Here is a 14,548-nt window from a genome sequence, read left to right on the forward strand (position 1 = left end):
AGCCTCCATTACAGGTACACCATGGATGTGTAGTAGAAATATGACCATCTCTCCACTTTAAGTGTAAAAGTGCTACTCAAAATAGCAAGTTGAAATGGAGTATGATAAAATGATAATGCTACTTACTTTTGGTTCCTGTTTTTGATGTTAAAGAATAAAAATGTGCTGGCCATAATCATTCCAATAATCGTTATGGCAGAGAGAATACTGTAAAGTGGCAGATAGATCTGACGTCTCTCCATTCGGATAAAAGTTTGATCTTTTGGGGGCTCCACTCCTAAAATCAATAAAAAATTATAATATGAGATATTTGTGTGAGCTTTAATATTCAAGTGTCTTTTTGGACTATCTGGTGTTCTTTTTTGATCCCATTGAGGTGTGAATTGAAGTTCTTGGTTTTTCATAAAAAAAATCTTTAAATGATCACCAACTATTATGCATTATTTGTAGCACTGGCTTCAGTGCCCTGGTGGGACTGCAATCTCTTTGCCCACTAAAGATATATTCCTGTGCGTGCACAATATCGTGATATACTATAGATTTGCGAACATAATCATGGAATTTAAAGCTCTACATCACGTAAATAAAGGTCTAAGCCCTATAAAATATATTCTAAAGATAATCATCACCTGATTGCGACTGTAAAATGATGATATGTAATAATGTATATGATATATACAGTTCAAACCAGAAGTTTACATATACTATATAAAAAGACACATATGCATGTTTTTCCAAATATCTGACATGAAATCAAAATAAACCTTTCCCGTTTTAGGTCAGTTAGGATTACCATAATGTTTAATATTTGCCAAATGCCAGAATAATGAGAGAGAGAATGTTTTAAGCCATTTTTATTACTTACTGCAATGTCAAAAGTTTACATACACTATGATTACTATGACTTTAAACAATTCTGGACTGCCCATATGATGATGTCATGTGTTTGGAAGCTTCTGATAGTTTTTTTTGGCAACATCTGATTTAATTGGAGACACGCCTGTGGATGTATTTTAGTGCACACCTGAAACACACTGCTTCTTTGTGTAGCATCATAGGAAAGTCTAAAGAAATCAGCCAAGATATCAGGAAGAGGATTGTGGACTTGCACAAGTCTGGCTCATCCTTGGGTACAATTTCAAGATACCTGAAGCCGCCTCATTCATCTGTTCAAACAATTATACGCAAGTACAAACAAGATGGGCACCATACCGCTCAGGATGGAGATGGGTTCTGTGTCCCAGGGATGAACGTGTTTTGGTCCGACATGTGCATATCAACCCAAGGACAAAAGCAAAAGACCTTGTGATGATGATGGCGGAAACTAGTAAAATTGTGTCAATATTCACAGTGAAACGTGTACTGTATCAACATGGGCTGAAAGGCCACTCTGTCAGGAAGAAGCCATTACTCCAAAAAAACCCATAAAAAAAAACAGATTAATGTTTGCAAATGCACAAAGGCACAAAGGCCTTAATTTTTGGAGACATGTCCTGTGGTCTGATGAAACTAAAATTTTACTTTTTGGTCATAATGACCATCGCTACGTTTGGAGTACAAAGGGAGAAGCTTGGAAGCCTAAAAACACCATCCCAACTGTGAAACACGGGGGTGGCAGCATCATGCTGTGGGGTTGTTTTGCTGCAGGAGGGACTGGTGCACTTCACAAAATAAATGGCATAGTGCGAAAAGAAGATTATGTGGCAATACTGAAGCAACATCTCAAGACATCAGTCAGGAAGTTAAAGCTTGGGCGGAAATGGGTCTTCCAAATGGACAATGACCCGAAGCATACTGCCAAAATGGTAACAAAGTGGCTTAAGGATAACAAAGTCCATGTTTTGGAGTGGCCATCACAAAGCCCTGATCTCAATCCTATTGAAAATTTATGGGAAAGGCTGAAAAGGCAGGTGCGAGCAAGGCGACCTACAAAACCTGGATCAGTTACATCAGTTTTGTCTGGAGGAATGGTCTCAAATTCCGACCAATTATTGTGAGAAGCTTGTGGAAGGATATTCCAAACATTTGACCCAAGTCATTCAGTTTAAGAGCAATGGTACCAAATTCTAAAGAAATGTATGTAAACTTTTGGCTTTGCAGTAAGTAATAAAAATGCCTTAAAATATTCTCTCTCTCATTCTTCTGGAATTTGGCAAATATTAAAAATTATGGTAATTCTAACTGACCTAAAACGGGAAAGGTTTATTCTGATTTTATGTCAAATATTGAGAAAAACATGCATTTTTGTCTTTTTATATAGTGTATGTAAACTTCTGGTTTCAACTGTAGTTGGTATGTAATTGTTAGCATATTAGGCAATTTCATTGTACCTTGAAATTTCATCGTGTCATTGATCAGTTCGAGGCTGTCAGCTACTGCATTGTATTCTCCCACCTTCACTTCTTTACCATCTGCCGAGATAAAAGGGAGGAAGTAATAGGTTACACAAGTTGATCCACTCTACATTTGCTCCGTGAAGTTGCTATGGATTAACATATAATTTGCAATATTAAAATAGAAACACGAGCAGGAGGTGCTAAGATAGTAAAAAGACAGCTATAAAAAACTCAGGTCTGTTACTTTCTTTTTGTGTCAATAATCAGATGTTACAAAGTATTATATAATACATTAAGAAAATTAACATTTCCGTGCAGTATGTCGAAGCTGTATTGAAAACTATTGAAGTTGTATTTACATTATCAATATATTTTGATATTGTAAATTAATTTTATTTGTTTTTTGAATTTTGTTTTTATGGCATTCTGCATAAGGGAAAAAATATCTTCCAGCATGATTTTTCTGGTGCTTAAAAAATATTCAGAACTTTTTTTAAAAATTTGGTTTGTGTCACCATTTTCTGAGATGCATAACTTTATATTTTTTTCCATGGATTGAGCTATTCTGGCACTATGTTTTTTAATTGCTTTACAGCAATTGTCATAATTTAAATAAATTTATATTTTAATAGGACTTTTGCAGATGTGGTGATACTAAATACGTTTTTATATTTATTTTTTTATTTTGTTTGCATTTGCATGATTCAAACTTACCTTAACTTATATTTTTATTTTTTTTAAAGGACTTCAACATGCAATTGTTTGATTGCCTGTACCATATATTGCAAGATATACAGCACTTCATTACATATAGTGACTTTAACAATCTCCTATGTATCATAGGGTATCATGGAAGAACAATGATGATGACAATAAGGGCCAGCATTAGGCCTCTAGATGCCATGGCAATCCATCAACACATTGCAGGATGGGCAAGGGGCACCCAATTGTCCGCCACTGGGATCATGCTACTTTAAGGGAACCTGTCATCAGATTCATGCTGATCAAACCATAGACAGGAAGAATCAGACACTTGATGTGCGAATGTAGACAGGTATGTTTTACTCTGAAACGTTCCAGAGTTTCAGAATAAGCATACCTTGAAAAGTCAGCCATCTAACGTGGGTCTCTGACTGGCTTCTCCCTGTCCAACTCCAGTTGACTGACAGATCTCTATGAATGTGCCTATGTAGGAAGAGACCAGTCAAAGGGATCGTTGATGAGAGAAGCCCACCAGGGACCTATATTCAATTAGTCAGCCAAGACACATAGAGGTCAATTCATGATGCCAGTCTCAATGAACAGGCTCACTGGCGTACAATGCACCTAAATCATGAACAGGTGCACAACACTTAATGAATTAGGCACATCTCTTAACTGGCATGCGCCTCCACCAAAAATGTACTCCAGTCAGGGACTGGTATTCAGCCAGTCAAATAATAAATAGTTGACTAATTATTCAAATGTTTTATCAGTTGCATCAAAGGCAATCTGGGAAAACTCATACAATTTTAGATTATCATTACGGTTATTGTAGGTATAGGTCATGGTATTCGGTGGCAGCAGCACATTAGGAGGCTGCATCTGTAATCCAAGTCATACTTCAGTGACCTCACGCTGTAAAAACATGGGAAAAGACTTAACCCACATGTGCGTTTGGATGTACTTATACACCCAGATGAACAAGTTAAGGTATTTGGTAGTACAAGTATGTCTAAATATCCTCGCAGGCACTATATGTGAGTGACGTTCAGCATAACAGCACCAAACTGAGCTGTACTAAAGGTGCCATGATCAGTAACACCTGCAAAAAAATTGAAGACTTCCTTTGTTCTTTCTCTGTTAGACCTGGTATCATAATTGTGGCCTAACAAACACTTCCAGCTTTGTCCATTGTTTGACTGTTTATTTTTTTCCACACAAGCAATTGTAGCACCCTGAGGATTCGGCTGCTACAGGGGTATTGCACCTCAACCCAGAGGTGTGATATTCCACTCCCGGGTAAGGAAGGAGTGTGGAACTGAGCTCAGATAGACTGCATGCACTACATACATCCCATTCCAGAGGAGCAGGCCGACGGCACTCCCACTTAGAAATGTGCAGGTGCGACCGAGCCTGTTCCTGGCTGGAGTGGGAGGGGGGAGGAACATCCCATGTAGTGTAGGGGCAGATAGGGGGAGCAGTCTGGGTAGTAATAGGAGCTCATTGGGTGCTGGTCACCTGAGCTCACACATAGAGGGTGTATATAAGGTGGGCACCATCAAAGATCAGGGTCAGACGCAGAGAGTAAGTCAGATGCAGAGAACAAGTCAGACGCAGAGAGTCAGAAGCAGACAGCAAGACAGCTGCAGAGGAGCAGACAGCAAGCAGAGAGGAAGTCAGCCTGCAGCAAGAGAGAGACCCTGAGTGAGAGAGGAGCAAAGAAGGAGTACCCAGAGGGGAAAACAGAAGGGACCCAAGAACCCAAATTAGAGCACCGGGTGAGGAGTCAGCAACAGGGTACCGGAACCCAAGCTGGTGGGGGCAAAAACAATCCCTAGTCAGAGACCGGAGATCGTGGGCAGCGTTTGCCACGGTCACCCATCACATTCACCCCGAAGGCACACCACATGAAGGGTCAGGGAACCCAGGGCCAAGGGTGTCCCAACAGAAGGCCCGAGGGAGCTGGACCTAGGTGAATCACTGGTGGGGACGGCTGAAGAAGGGACAGAGGGAGAGCTCAGGGCCACGCTCCGGACTTGTTTGGGGGTTGGCTGGATGGAGGACCTGGTGGACGCAGCACGGCTCGGGTGGTCACCAGCAGCTGGAGTGACCAGTACAACATCTGCAGTAAGTAAACACCCTTAACTGCACAACCCGAGTCTGTCTTCATTGCCGGCTGCACCGCACCATCACAACCCCCATCCTCTGCGCCTGTCCCCTCTGAGGCTATACCCCTCCCGTTGGGGGTGATCCCACCAAGCTGCGCATCCACCATCAGCCTCAGCGGACCCTGCTGCAGCGGCGGCCACAGTGACCGCATCACAACGGGTGGCGTAGTCGACACAAAAGAACTTTAGTAACATCTATAGAACTGCCACATCACACTGAGCTTGACGCCCTGGGCACGGGACCGGGTCACAGCCGCTCGGAGACTACAACCCCCCATCTGATCCGGTGCCGGGTATTCCCCTCAAAAAGGAATATGTCCCAGGGGGCGCGTCACAATAATACAGAGGAATACTGTACATAATTACACAAGTACATTGAAAAGAAAAATCTCAAACTAAATGTCTCTTATGGCTTTTGCCCACTATGCGTTTTTTAAGCGTTTCCACAGCGGCAATTCCACTGCAGAACCTCTTAAAAAATGCTTGGTAGAAGGTCTGCCATGTTCCCCAATGATAATCCGCATGTGCTGTGCACATGCTGCTGAAATTTCCGCTGCGGATTATCATTGCAGAAAAATCCGCAGCACTACCAATTATTTTGCGGAATCGCGACGTTTTCGCTGCCATTGACTTGCATTGGACCGCATGACCTCCGCATCACTACATCTGCAAATGCGGATATCATACGGTTCAATGTGCGGATGGTACCCGGGTTTGGAGAAGAGGAGACTCTCCTCCAGACCCAGGTGCCATAGTACCTGTAAAAAAAGAATAAAATAAAAAATATACGTTATACTTACCTTCTGATGGCCCCTTGTGTCCATAGCGATCCGTCCTGGCTTGCCGGCAGCTCACAATAGTCTAAAAGGACCTGCGGTGACGTCATTTAGTCATGTGACGGGTCACACGACCGCTGACGTCGGCGGTCGCGTGACCCATCACATGACTAAATGACATCCTGGCAGGTCCTTTTAGACTATCGCAAGCTGCCGGCAAGCCAGGACGGATCGCTATGGACACCGGGGGCCATCAGAAGGTAAGAATAACGTATATTTTTTATTTTTTAACATTCTTTTACAGTCACACTATATAAATCCACGCCGGTTGCATGGATTTATATAGTGTGACCAAGTTGTCAAGCACTTTCCAAGTGATGCTAAAATCGCTTGGAAAGCGCTTGACAACCCGCATGCGGAAATGAATGTGAAGAACGCTTCACTTCTGCTTGTCCTGGCAGGAAAAACGCATGTACAATCCGCATGCGTTTTTTCTGCCAGGGAGATGCAGAAACGCTCAGGAAAAATCCGGAGCATTTCTGCATCGTGGGCACATAGCCTTATGAGACAAAAAAAAAGTTAAATAAAGATTATTTTAAAAAGTCATCAAAGTAAAAAAAAAAAGCAAATAAACACTACTCTCTGAAACAATATACACAAACATATTTGATATCACAGTAATTGTTATATATAATATAATAATGCATATAATAAAGCTTGATGAATGGGACTGAAAACGAATTTTTTTTCCCTTATTTTCACCTTTTTTTTTTTATTTTGTATTTCACCTTAAAATCTAAATGTAAGCACAATTGGGCCCATAAAAAATACTCCCCATACATCTTCCTGAGACAAAGATTTTTTTATAACCATGAGAATGTTGGTAAGCAAATTCCCTATGCTCAGAGGTACAAAAATAGTTTGGTCCATAAGTGGTAAATTTGCACCCAAAATGTTGGCTTCTCCTGGTAGCTTTCATACTAGATTCACTGGAATGCAAACTGAACGGCTGATGTAATGAATTCTGAATGTAAAAATGTACGTGTTCATATCTCTAAACAAGATTAATGGGTTTCTCCTGTAGACAAGCCATATCCGTGTGTCCTATTATGAATGTAATAGGGGAAAAGCTGCAAAACGCTGCTCTCCTTTTGGAGGACTTAGCTTGTTCGTGCAAAGAAATTGCAGGGGAAATGAGGACAGACCAGTCTCTGCTGCTGCCAATTACACATAATCATGCAGGGTGCCGATAGGAATCAGCTTATCATGAGGAGAATGTGATGTGAGAAAAAAGTACATTATATGCACAACTTTGGTAAATCCATTAGAATGAAATAGAAAAATACATAAATAAAAACTGCCTAATGTAAAGTTATTGGACTCACCTATGAGAAGATTTGATTCAGTGCTCCTGGGAATATTACACAACTGAATACCTCAGCAGACTGCAAGCCTTTGATCACAGCAGCCTGGTGTCTGATAATGTGGGTCAGATTACATAGCATTGAAGTAAGGGCTCATATTCATCTGTGTTAAAAACGGACGAGTGCAATCCGATGAAAAATCGGATTGCACTCTGACTAATGTTATTCTATAAGTCCCTGCTTATCAGCTCGGATCGGACTGAGAAAAAAAACGCAGCATGCTGTGAGTGGCCGTGTGTATCAGACGAGACTCACCAATGCAAGTCGGTGGGTGCGAGAAAAAAATCGCATGGGACACGTACCATGCATGTGCCATCCGATTTTTACACACCCATCTCCTAGAAAACCTGAAAATTCATTAGCCGAGTACAGTAAATTCACAGCGTGACCCATCAGATTAATAGATAGAATAGGTATATGCATAGAATAGAAAGATAGAAAGATATCAGTTACTTATATAATTAGTGCAGTGTGTGTGTAGTTTAATGTTCATGTATTTTGATGTTTACAGCCTGGGAATGGGCTAAAAAACATGGAGCTTCCCAGGCTATTAATTTCAGCTCACAGCTGTATAATTAGCCTTTACTAGTTATTAAAATGAGAGGACCCAAAAAGAATTACGTTGGGTCCCCCTCTAATAACCAGCAAGGCTAGGCAGAAAGCCACGAGCTGATATTAATAGGCTAGGAAGGGGCTATGGATATTGGCCCCCTCCCAGACTAAGAACATCAGCTCTCAGCGGCCCCAGAAATGACGCATCCATAAGATGCACCAATTCTGGAGCTTAACCTTTGCTCTTGCCACTTGCCCTGGTGCGGTGGCAAGTGGGGTAATAGTGTTGGGGTTAATGTCAGCTTTGTATTGTCAGCTGACATCAAGCCCAGGGGTTAGTAATGGAGAGATGTCTAAAAGACTCCCCCATTACTAACCCCACAGTTATATTGTAAAAAATATACATCCAGAATAAAGTCCTTTAATTGAAAGACAAGATTCCTTTATTTGAAATAAATAGCTCCTGTGCCTCTTTTTCCCATTTATTGTTGTAAAATAAAAAATAAAAAAACACCATATTCCTCACATGTTCGACAAGAAGATAATCAATTTGTCCTGTGATGAGTCTAGCTCAGCTACATTTACATGTCTTGCTGAATGGTGGCATGATGCGACCATTCAGCCTGGCATCCAGAAGAGAAACTGAGCTTCACATGATAGCGCATCATCAGTACCTCGTGGTGACGTGAATGAGGTGAGCGGAGTTCATAGCCAATGAACTCTGTTTACCTCACTGACGTCAGTACTAGCACCATGAAAACTTTCTGGCAAACTGTTGTCACGAATAGTTCGTGCTGACACTGATGCACCCTGAGCCTGCAGGACAACTTGAATTTCTTTGGAACTTGATTGTAGCAGCTTAACCCACCATCTGGACTTTCCTGCGTTGCAACCTTTCATCAATTTTTCTCTACTATCCACATCCAGTGAGATTAGCTACAGTGTCATGGGCTGTAAATGTCTTGATTATGTTGCGCACCATGGACAAAGGAACATCAAGATCTCTGGAGATGGACTTTAACATTAAGATTGTTAATATTTTTCAACAATTTTGGTTCTCAAGTCCTCAGACAGTTCTCTTCTCCTCTTTCTGTTCTCCATGCTTAGTGTGGCAAGTGTGGCACACACAGACACAAAATGCAAAGATTGAGTCAACTTCTCTCCTTTTTATCTGGCTTCAGGTGTGATTTTCATATTGCCCACGCCTGTTACTTGCCACAGATCAGTTTGAACAAGCATCACATGCTTGAAACAAAGTAGTTTACCAACAATTTTGTAAAGGTGCCAACGTCTGGCCCATTTTTGGGGTTTTGTATGAAATTATGTCCAATTTGCCTTTTTTCCTCTGTTTTTTTGTGTGGTTCTAATACACACAAAGGCAATAAACATGTGTAATTGCAATAATTTTCTGTGAGAAACACTTCAATTTCTGCAACAATTTCAAGGATACCAACACTTTCGGCCATGACTGCCTGTTATTTTTTTTACATTTTTTTACCTTTATTTTTAATGGGGGAAAAGGAGGTGATTTGAACTTTTATGTTTGTTTTTTTTCATACTTTTTAAAACATTTTATTTATTCTTCACTGTTCTTATTAATCCACTTATGGGACTTAAAGCTGTGATCGTCTGAGTGCATGTGCTAAAAATGACTGTCTCCTTTGAAGCTCGGCCACAGGCACAGTTTTAAAGGAGCTCTGTAATGACAAGCAAGGAGGTCTTCACCAGACCCCCTGCTGTCATAGCAACCTATCGGCAACCTGCAATCATGTCGCAAGTGCGCCGATGGGCACATGAAATGATGTGCCCCTATGCTGGCACATGTTAAATGCTGTTGTTAGAGTTTGACAGCAGCATTTAGCAGGTTAGCAATTGACCCAGTGCTCCACACCACCTGTGATTGTTAGATATGGGTCCTGGTTGTAACACACAGCCATTACCTGCCGAGTATGTAGCCCGTGAGCCCGTTCCATACACCTGCCTCCGACTTATGCCGTACATGTATGGCAGTTGTTGTGAAGGAGTTAAAAATAATCTACCTCTCTGCTGATTGAGTACTGTAGCTTCAACAAACTTTGCATAAATCAATAGTTCACTTGAATATAAGAAACTTTGTAATATATCTTGTCACAAAAATCTGCTTCCTTCCCCATTTATTTGCCATGTGTTCTTCTTCTGCCTTCTGAATTTGTTATCCACTTTGAAAATACAGCTCAAATCCATCCAGCTCAGACAAGATGGACTGCTTGGTCACTGTGTCATGTGAAACAGCCTGTTATACTCTACGGAGATGGGAGGGGAGAGGAGGAGCACAGTGAGGGAATGTACATACAGCATCTTTAAGACGCTGGAGGACCCACCAAGATTTTACTATGCAAAGCCATTTAAGGAAAAAGCTGGTGGATTTTTTCCTGAAGCAACCTCACTGACAGCTTTGCCATCATTTTTGTGGTGTTCAGTGTCTTTTTTCTGCTATTTAATTTACAACTAGTGACAGGCTTCCAGTGGAAGCTGCCTGTGGGATGATCAAGTTACTTCATTTGTTTCTGAACCTGAATCAGTTAAAAGAAGTAACAAAAGACAGAACATCATTTTTAGATTGCTGTGCATTATTTTCATTTTTTGGTAGTTTTGCGGCACTTTATCATGTTGATTTCATGCAGAATCTGTCTGAAAAAGAAGTCATGTACTCGTAACCTGAGAAAAACAGTTAGAGGGAGACACCAAAAGATAGTGCTAAACTTTCTAACTGATGGTGCTGAGCTCAGTACTTCTGTGCTTTGTATTGGAGAAATCACAGCAGTTAGTCTCCTCCCACCAGCTCAAAGTGAATTGCAAATTAAGTGGAAAACTGGGAAAAAGCAGGATAAAAGTCACATAATGACCAGAAAGTGTTTTCCTCATGTACATACACAGGAGAGCTAATTCTGAAAAGTTACTTCAAAGTATCATTACCCTTTATTTTGTATTTGTTTTCTCAATAAAAAAAAAATCAGGATAGTGCTATTCCTCAGTTTTTATTTCATCTAGAAAAAATGAACTTACAACCTGTTAGTATTCCCTCTTGTCCAATAGGGGGGTTGCTACACATTCTGACACTAGCAGAACTGATTGGACAATATCACAGTATCAGGGACATACCCTAACTAGAAACAACCAGTTGTCAACTTATTAACATTTTTAGTAGGTTTTAATAGGAGTAATGGTAAGTGCAATAGTATAGCAAAGAGCTATCATAAAAGATGCTCCAGAATTGTTATTTTATCAGCGTTATAGTTATTTATTAAAATAGACTTTTCAGGAGAGTTTTAATCATAAAAATTAACATCAAACATGAAGGTGGTGTCCACTACTGGAAAACAAATTTTTAATAGCTAGAACTTTATGAAAAAAAAAAAATTCCCAGAAAAGCGCCATACCTCCAATGTATTATGTCACTTGACTGCTTTATCAGAATAATGAAGGCTGCAGCCGATCAACGGCCACTGAATGGCTGCAGTGATCACTTGGCATAAATGATCAAATGATCATCTGTAGATAAAGTGCCAACAACGAAGACAAGTAGATGTTTATTTTAAGCTGGACAATTTAGATGTAAATTTGCCCTGTTATGGACGACTCCTTTAACTTACTGAGTTCTTGAGCAATAAAGAGATTATTCCTATACTAGGACCTACACTGAGTATAATACCATGTTCACTTGTTCAGTATTTGATCAGTATTTTACATCAGTGTTTGTAAGTCAAAATCAGGTGTGGAATAATCAGAGAAAAAGTATTATAGAAACACGTCACCACTAGTGATGAGCGAGCATGCTCGCAACTGCTCGGTGCTCACCCGAGCATCTCACTGCTCGAGATGCTCGGCGCTCACCGAGTATTACAGGGTTGCTCGGGCGGGAACTCGGTTCCCTCCCTGCATGTTTGGCGCTCTTTAGAGAGCCAATGAACATGCAGGGCTTGCCTGCTATGCACTGTAATGCCGTAGCCATGTTGGTTGTGGGCATTACAGTGATTGGCTGGCCGCACAGAGTCATCAGGTCTATATCAGACCTGGCACCGCCATGCTCGTCACAGTCACTCCGGATCAGACAGTGTAGGGACAGCTGCTGCTGCGTCAGGGAGAGATTTGCTTGTGTATTAGGTAGTGTAGGGAGAAAAACCGTACATTACACATATCCATCTTAACAAACAGTCCTTCTGAGGACTAATCCATCTGCAGAGATATCAGGCAGGCAGGGTGTATAGGCAGGCAGTGTATATAGTAGACTACAGTGCATATAGCACAAGAGGCTCCATTCCAATTCTGCCTTCTGCTGCTGTTAGATATTTCTATACAAAGTCCAAGGTCTCAGGGGCCAGGAATACTTTTCTTTGGATCTTAATCCTCATTATTTGCTTAAAAAGCAATCCAGAGAACACCGTTTTTCTGCGCCATTTGATTGGTGGCACTGCAGAATACAGCCAGGTCCTTTCCATATTACAGCGCTAGAAATCCAGCTATTTAAAACTTCTCCGTCACACAGATCACATATACGTTGTCAGAAAATACTGCCATTTCTGGCCTCCATTAAAAATTTCCTTTAGTGTGTCAGTGAAGCAATTCACAGCAGTTTGCTGTTCAAACTACTTACCTACAGGCCAGGTATTTAAAACTCTGTTTTCTACGTCACACGGATCACATATACGTTGTCAGAAAATACTGCCATTTCTGGCCTCCATTAAAAATGTCCTTTAGTGTGTCAGTAAAGCATTTCACAACAGTTTGCTGTTCAAACTACTTACCAACAGGCCAGGTATTTAAAATTCTGTTTTTTCCATCACACGGATCACATATACCTTGTCAGAAAATACTGCCATTTCTGGCCTCCATTAAAAATTTCTTTCAGTGTGTCAGTGAAGCAATTCACAGCAGTTTGCTGTTCAAACTACTTACCTACAGGCCAGGCATTTAAATCTCTGTTTTCTCCGTCACATGGATCACATATAAGTTCGCTCCAAACTCAGTCATTTGTAGTGAGCATGGAAGATACTCTCCTCCATTTGAAATGGGCAAGGCACGTGGCAAGGGATGGGGAACTGGTAATGGTGCATGCAGAGGCCGAGGACAAGGCCGTGGGCAAGCCAAAATTGTGTCACAACAAACACCCACATCTTCTCACCTGACCTTCCTGTCTCAATTTCTAGGGGACCGCAGCACACCACTATTGAACCCAGAGCAGTGTCAAAAGGTTGTTGGTTGGATAGCGGATAATGCTTCCAGTCACTTAGCCACCACCAGACAGGGTGTCTTCCACACGGTCAAGTCTCAGTAGCCGTGAGTCTGGACCGCATATTCCTCACCCTGATCCTCCTTCCTCCCACCATGCCGAGTACCCAGAGACAACTTATCCCACACTTGGACAGTCTGAAGAGCTGTTCACTTTTCCATTTATAGATTCAGGCCTCTCGCCCGGTCCACTTGAAGCGGGGCAAGAGGAGTTCGCGTGTAGCGATGCCATGGTCACACGAAGGTGACGGAGGGAAAGTGTCGCAAGAGGTGGAAGATGATGAGACACAATTGCCAGAAAGTCAGGAGGAGGACCAGGGTGCGGAAGTGGAAGACGAGGTGGTGGATGATAAAGTAACTGACCCAACCTGGCAGGAGGACATGCAGAGCGAGGACAGCAGCACACAGTGGGAGGGAGGCAGAGAACCCCAACAGGCAGGAAGAAGCAGTGTGGTGGCCACAGACAGAAGGCAGGCAACTGTTCCCCATAACACCAACACAATGGAAGTTGCCAGAGCAACTTTTAGGTCTTCCCGAGTCTGGTTGTTTTTTAAAGACTCTGCCGATAACCCCAAAAAGGCCATTTGCACCACCTGCCAGGCCAGCATCAGCATGGGAAGGGGTAGCAAAATGACCAGCCTGACCACCAGGCCAGCATGTATGTAAGTACCTGGATAAGACCAACATGTATGTAAGTACCTGGATAAGAATGAAGTGATTAACCAGAGTCATCATGGGTTTGTAACTAACAAGTCATGTCAGACTAACTTAATTTCCTTCTATGACAGAATCACTGACTGGGTGGATCAGGGAAATGCTGTAGATATAGTATATCTTGACTTCAGCAAAGCATTTGACAAAGTATCTCACACCATCCTTATTGAAAAAATTACCAAGTATGGAATGGACAAGGCAACTGTTAGGTGGATTCATATCTGGCTTAGTGATCGGACTCAAAGAGTGGTCGTAAATGGCTTCACATCCAGTTGGATGAATGTCTCAAGTTGGGTACCACAGAGCTCTGCTCTGGGACCTGTATTGTTCAACATCTTTATCAATGATTTAGATGAAGGAATTGAGGGTAAACTGATTAACTTTGCTGATGACACAAAGCTAGGAGGGATAGCTAATACTAGAGAAGAGAGAGGATTCAAAAAGACCTAAATAAACTGGAGCAGTTGCGTACTCTCAAGTAGCAGCATCAGGAAGCACATCCATGTCCTTGTCCCAGCGCAGCGTTCAGTTGTCCATACCCCAGTCCTTGGAACGCAAGCGCAAATATGCAGTCAACGTCCCACAGGCCACACTACTAAATTCTCACA

The 14,548-nt window shown here is 41.7% G+C and overlaps 1 protein-coding gene across 1 annotated transcript in view; it reads right to left on the bottom strand.

Annotated features, from left to right (window-relative positions):
* Nucleotides 1-14,548, bottom strand: part of GABBR2 (gamma-aminobutyric acid type B receptor subunit 2) — a 1,360,263-nt gene that overhangs the window by 494,416 nt on the left and 851,299 nt on the right. Inside the window, exons 9-10 of the mRNA XM_073678612.1 lie at nt 2,331-2,411; nt 127-277 (exon numbers count right to left, since the gene is read on the bottom strand). Of these exons, the coding sequence (XP_073534713.1) occupies nt 127-277; nt 2,331-2,411 (232 nt within the window). The remainder of the gene's footprint in view (nt 1-126; nt 278-2,330; nt 2,412-14,548) is intronic.

Source organism: Phyllobates terribilis, unplaced genomic scaffold (genome assembly GCF_046119375.1).
Source record: "Phyllobates terribilis strain yellow unplaced genomic scaffold, ASM4611937v1 Scaffold_4__5_contigs__length_816908805, whole genome shotgun sequence".
Lineage (NCBI taxonomy): Eukaryota > Metazoa > Chordata > Amphibia > Anura > Dendrobatidae > Phyllobates > Phyllobates terribilis.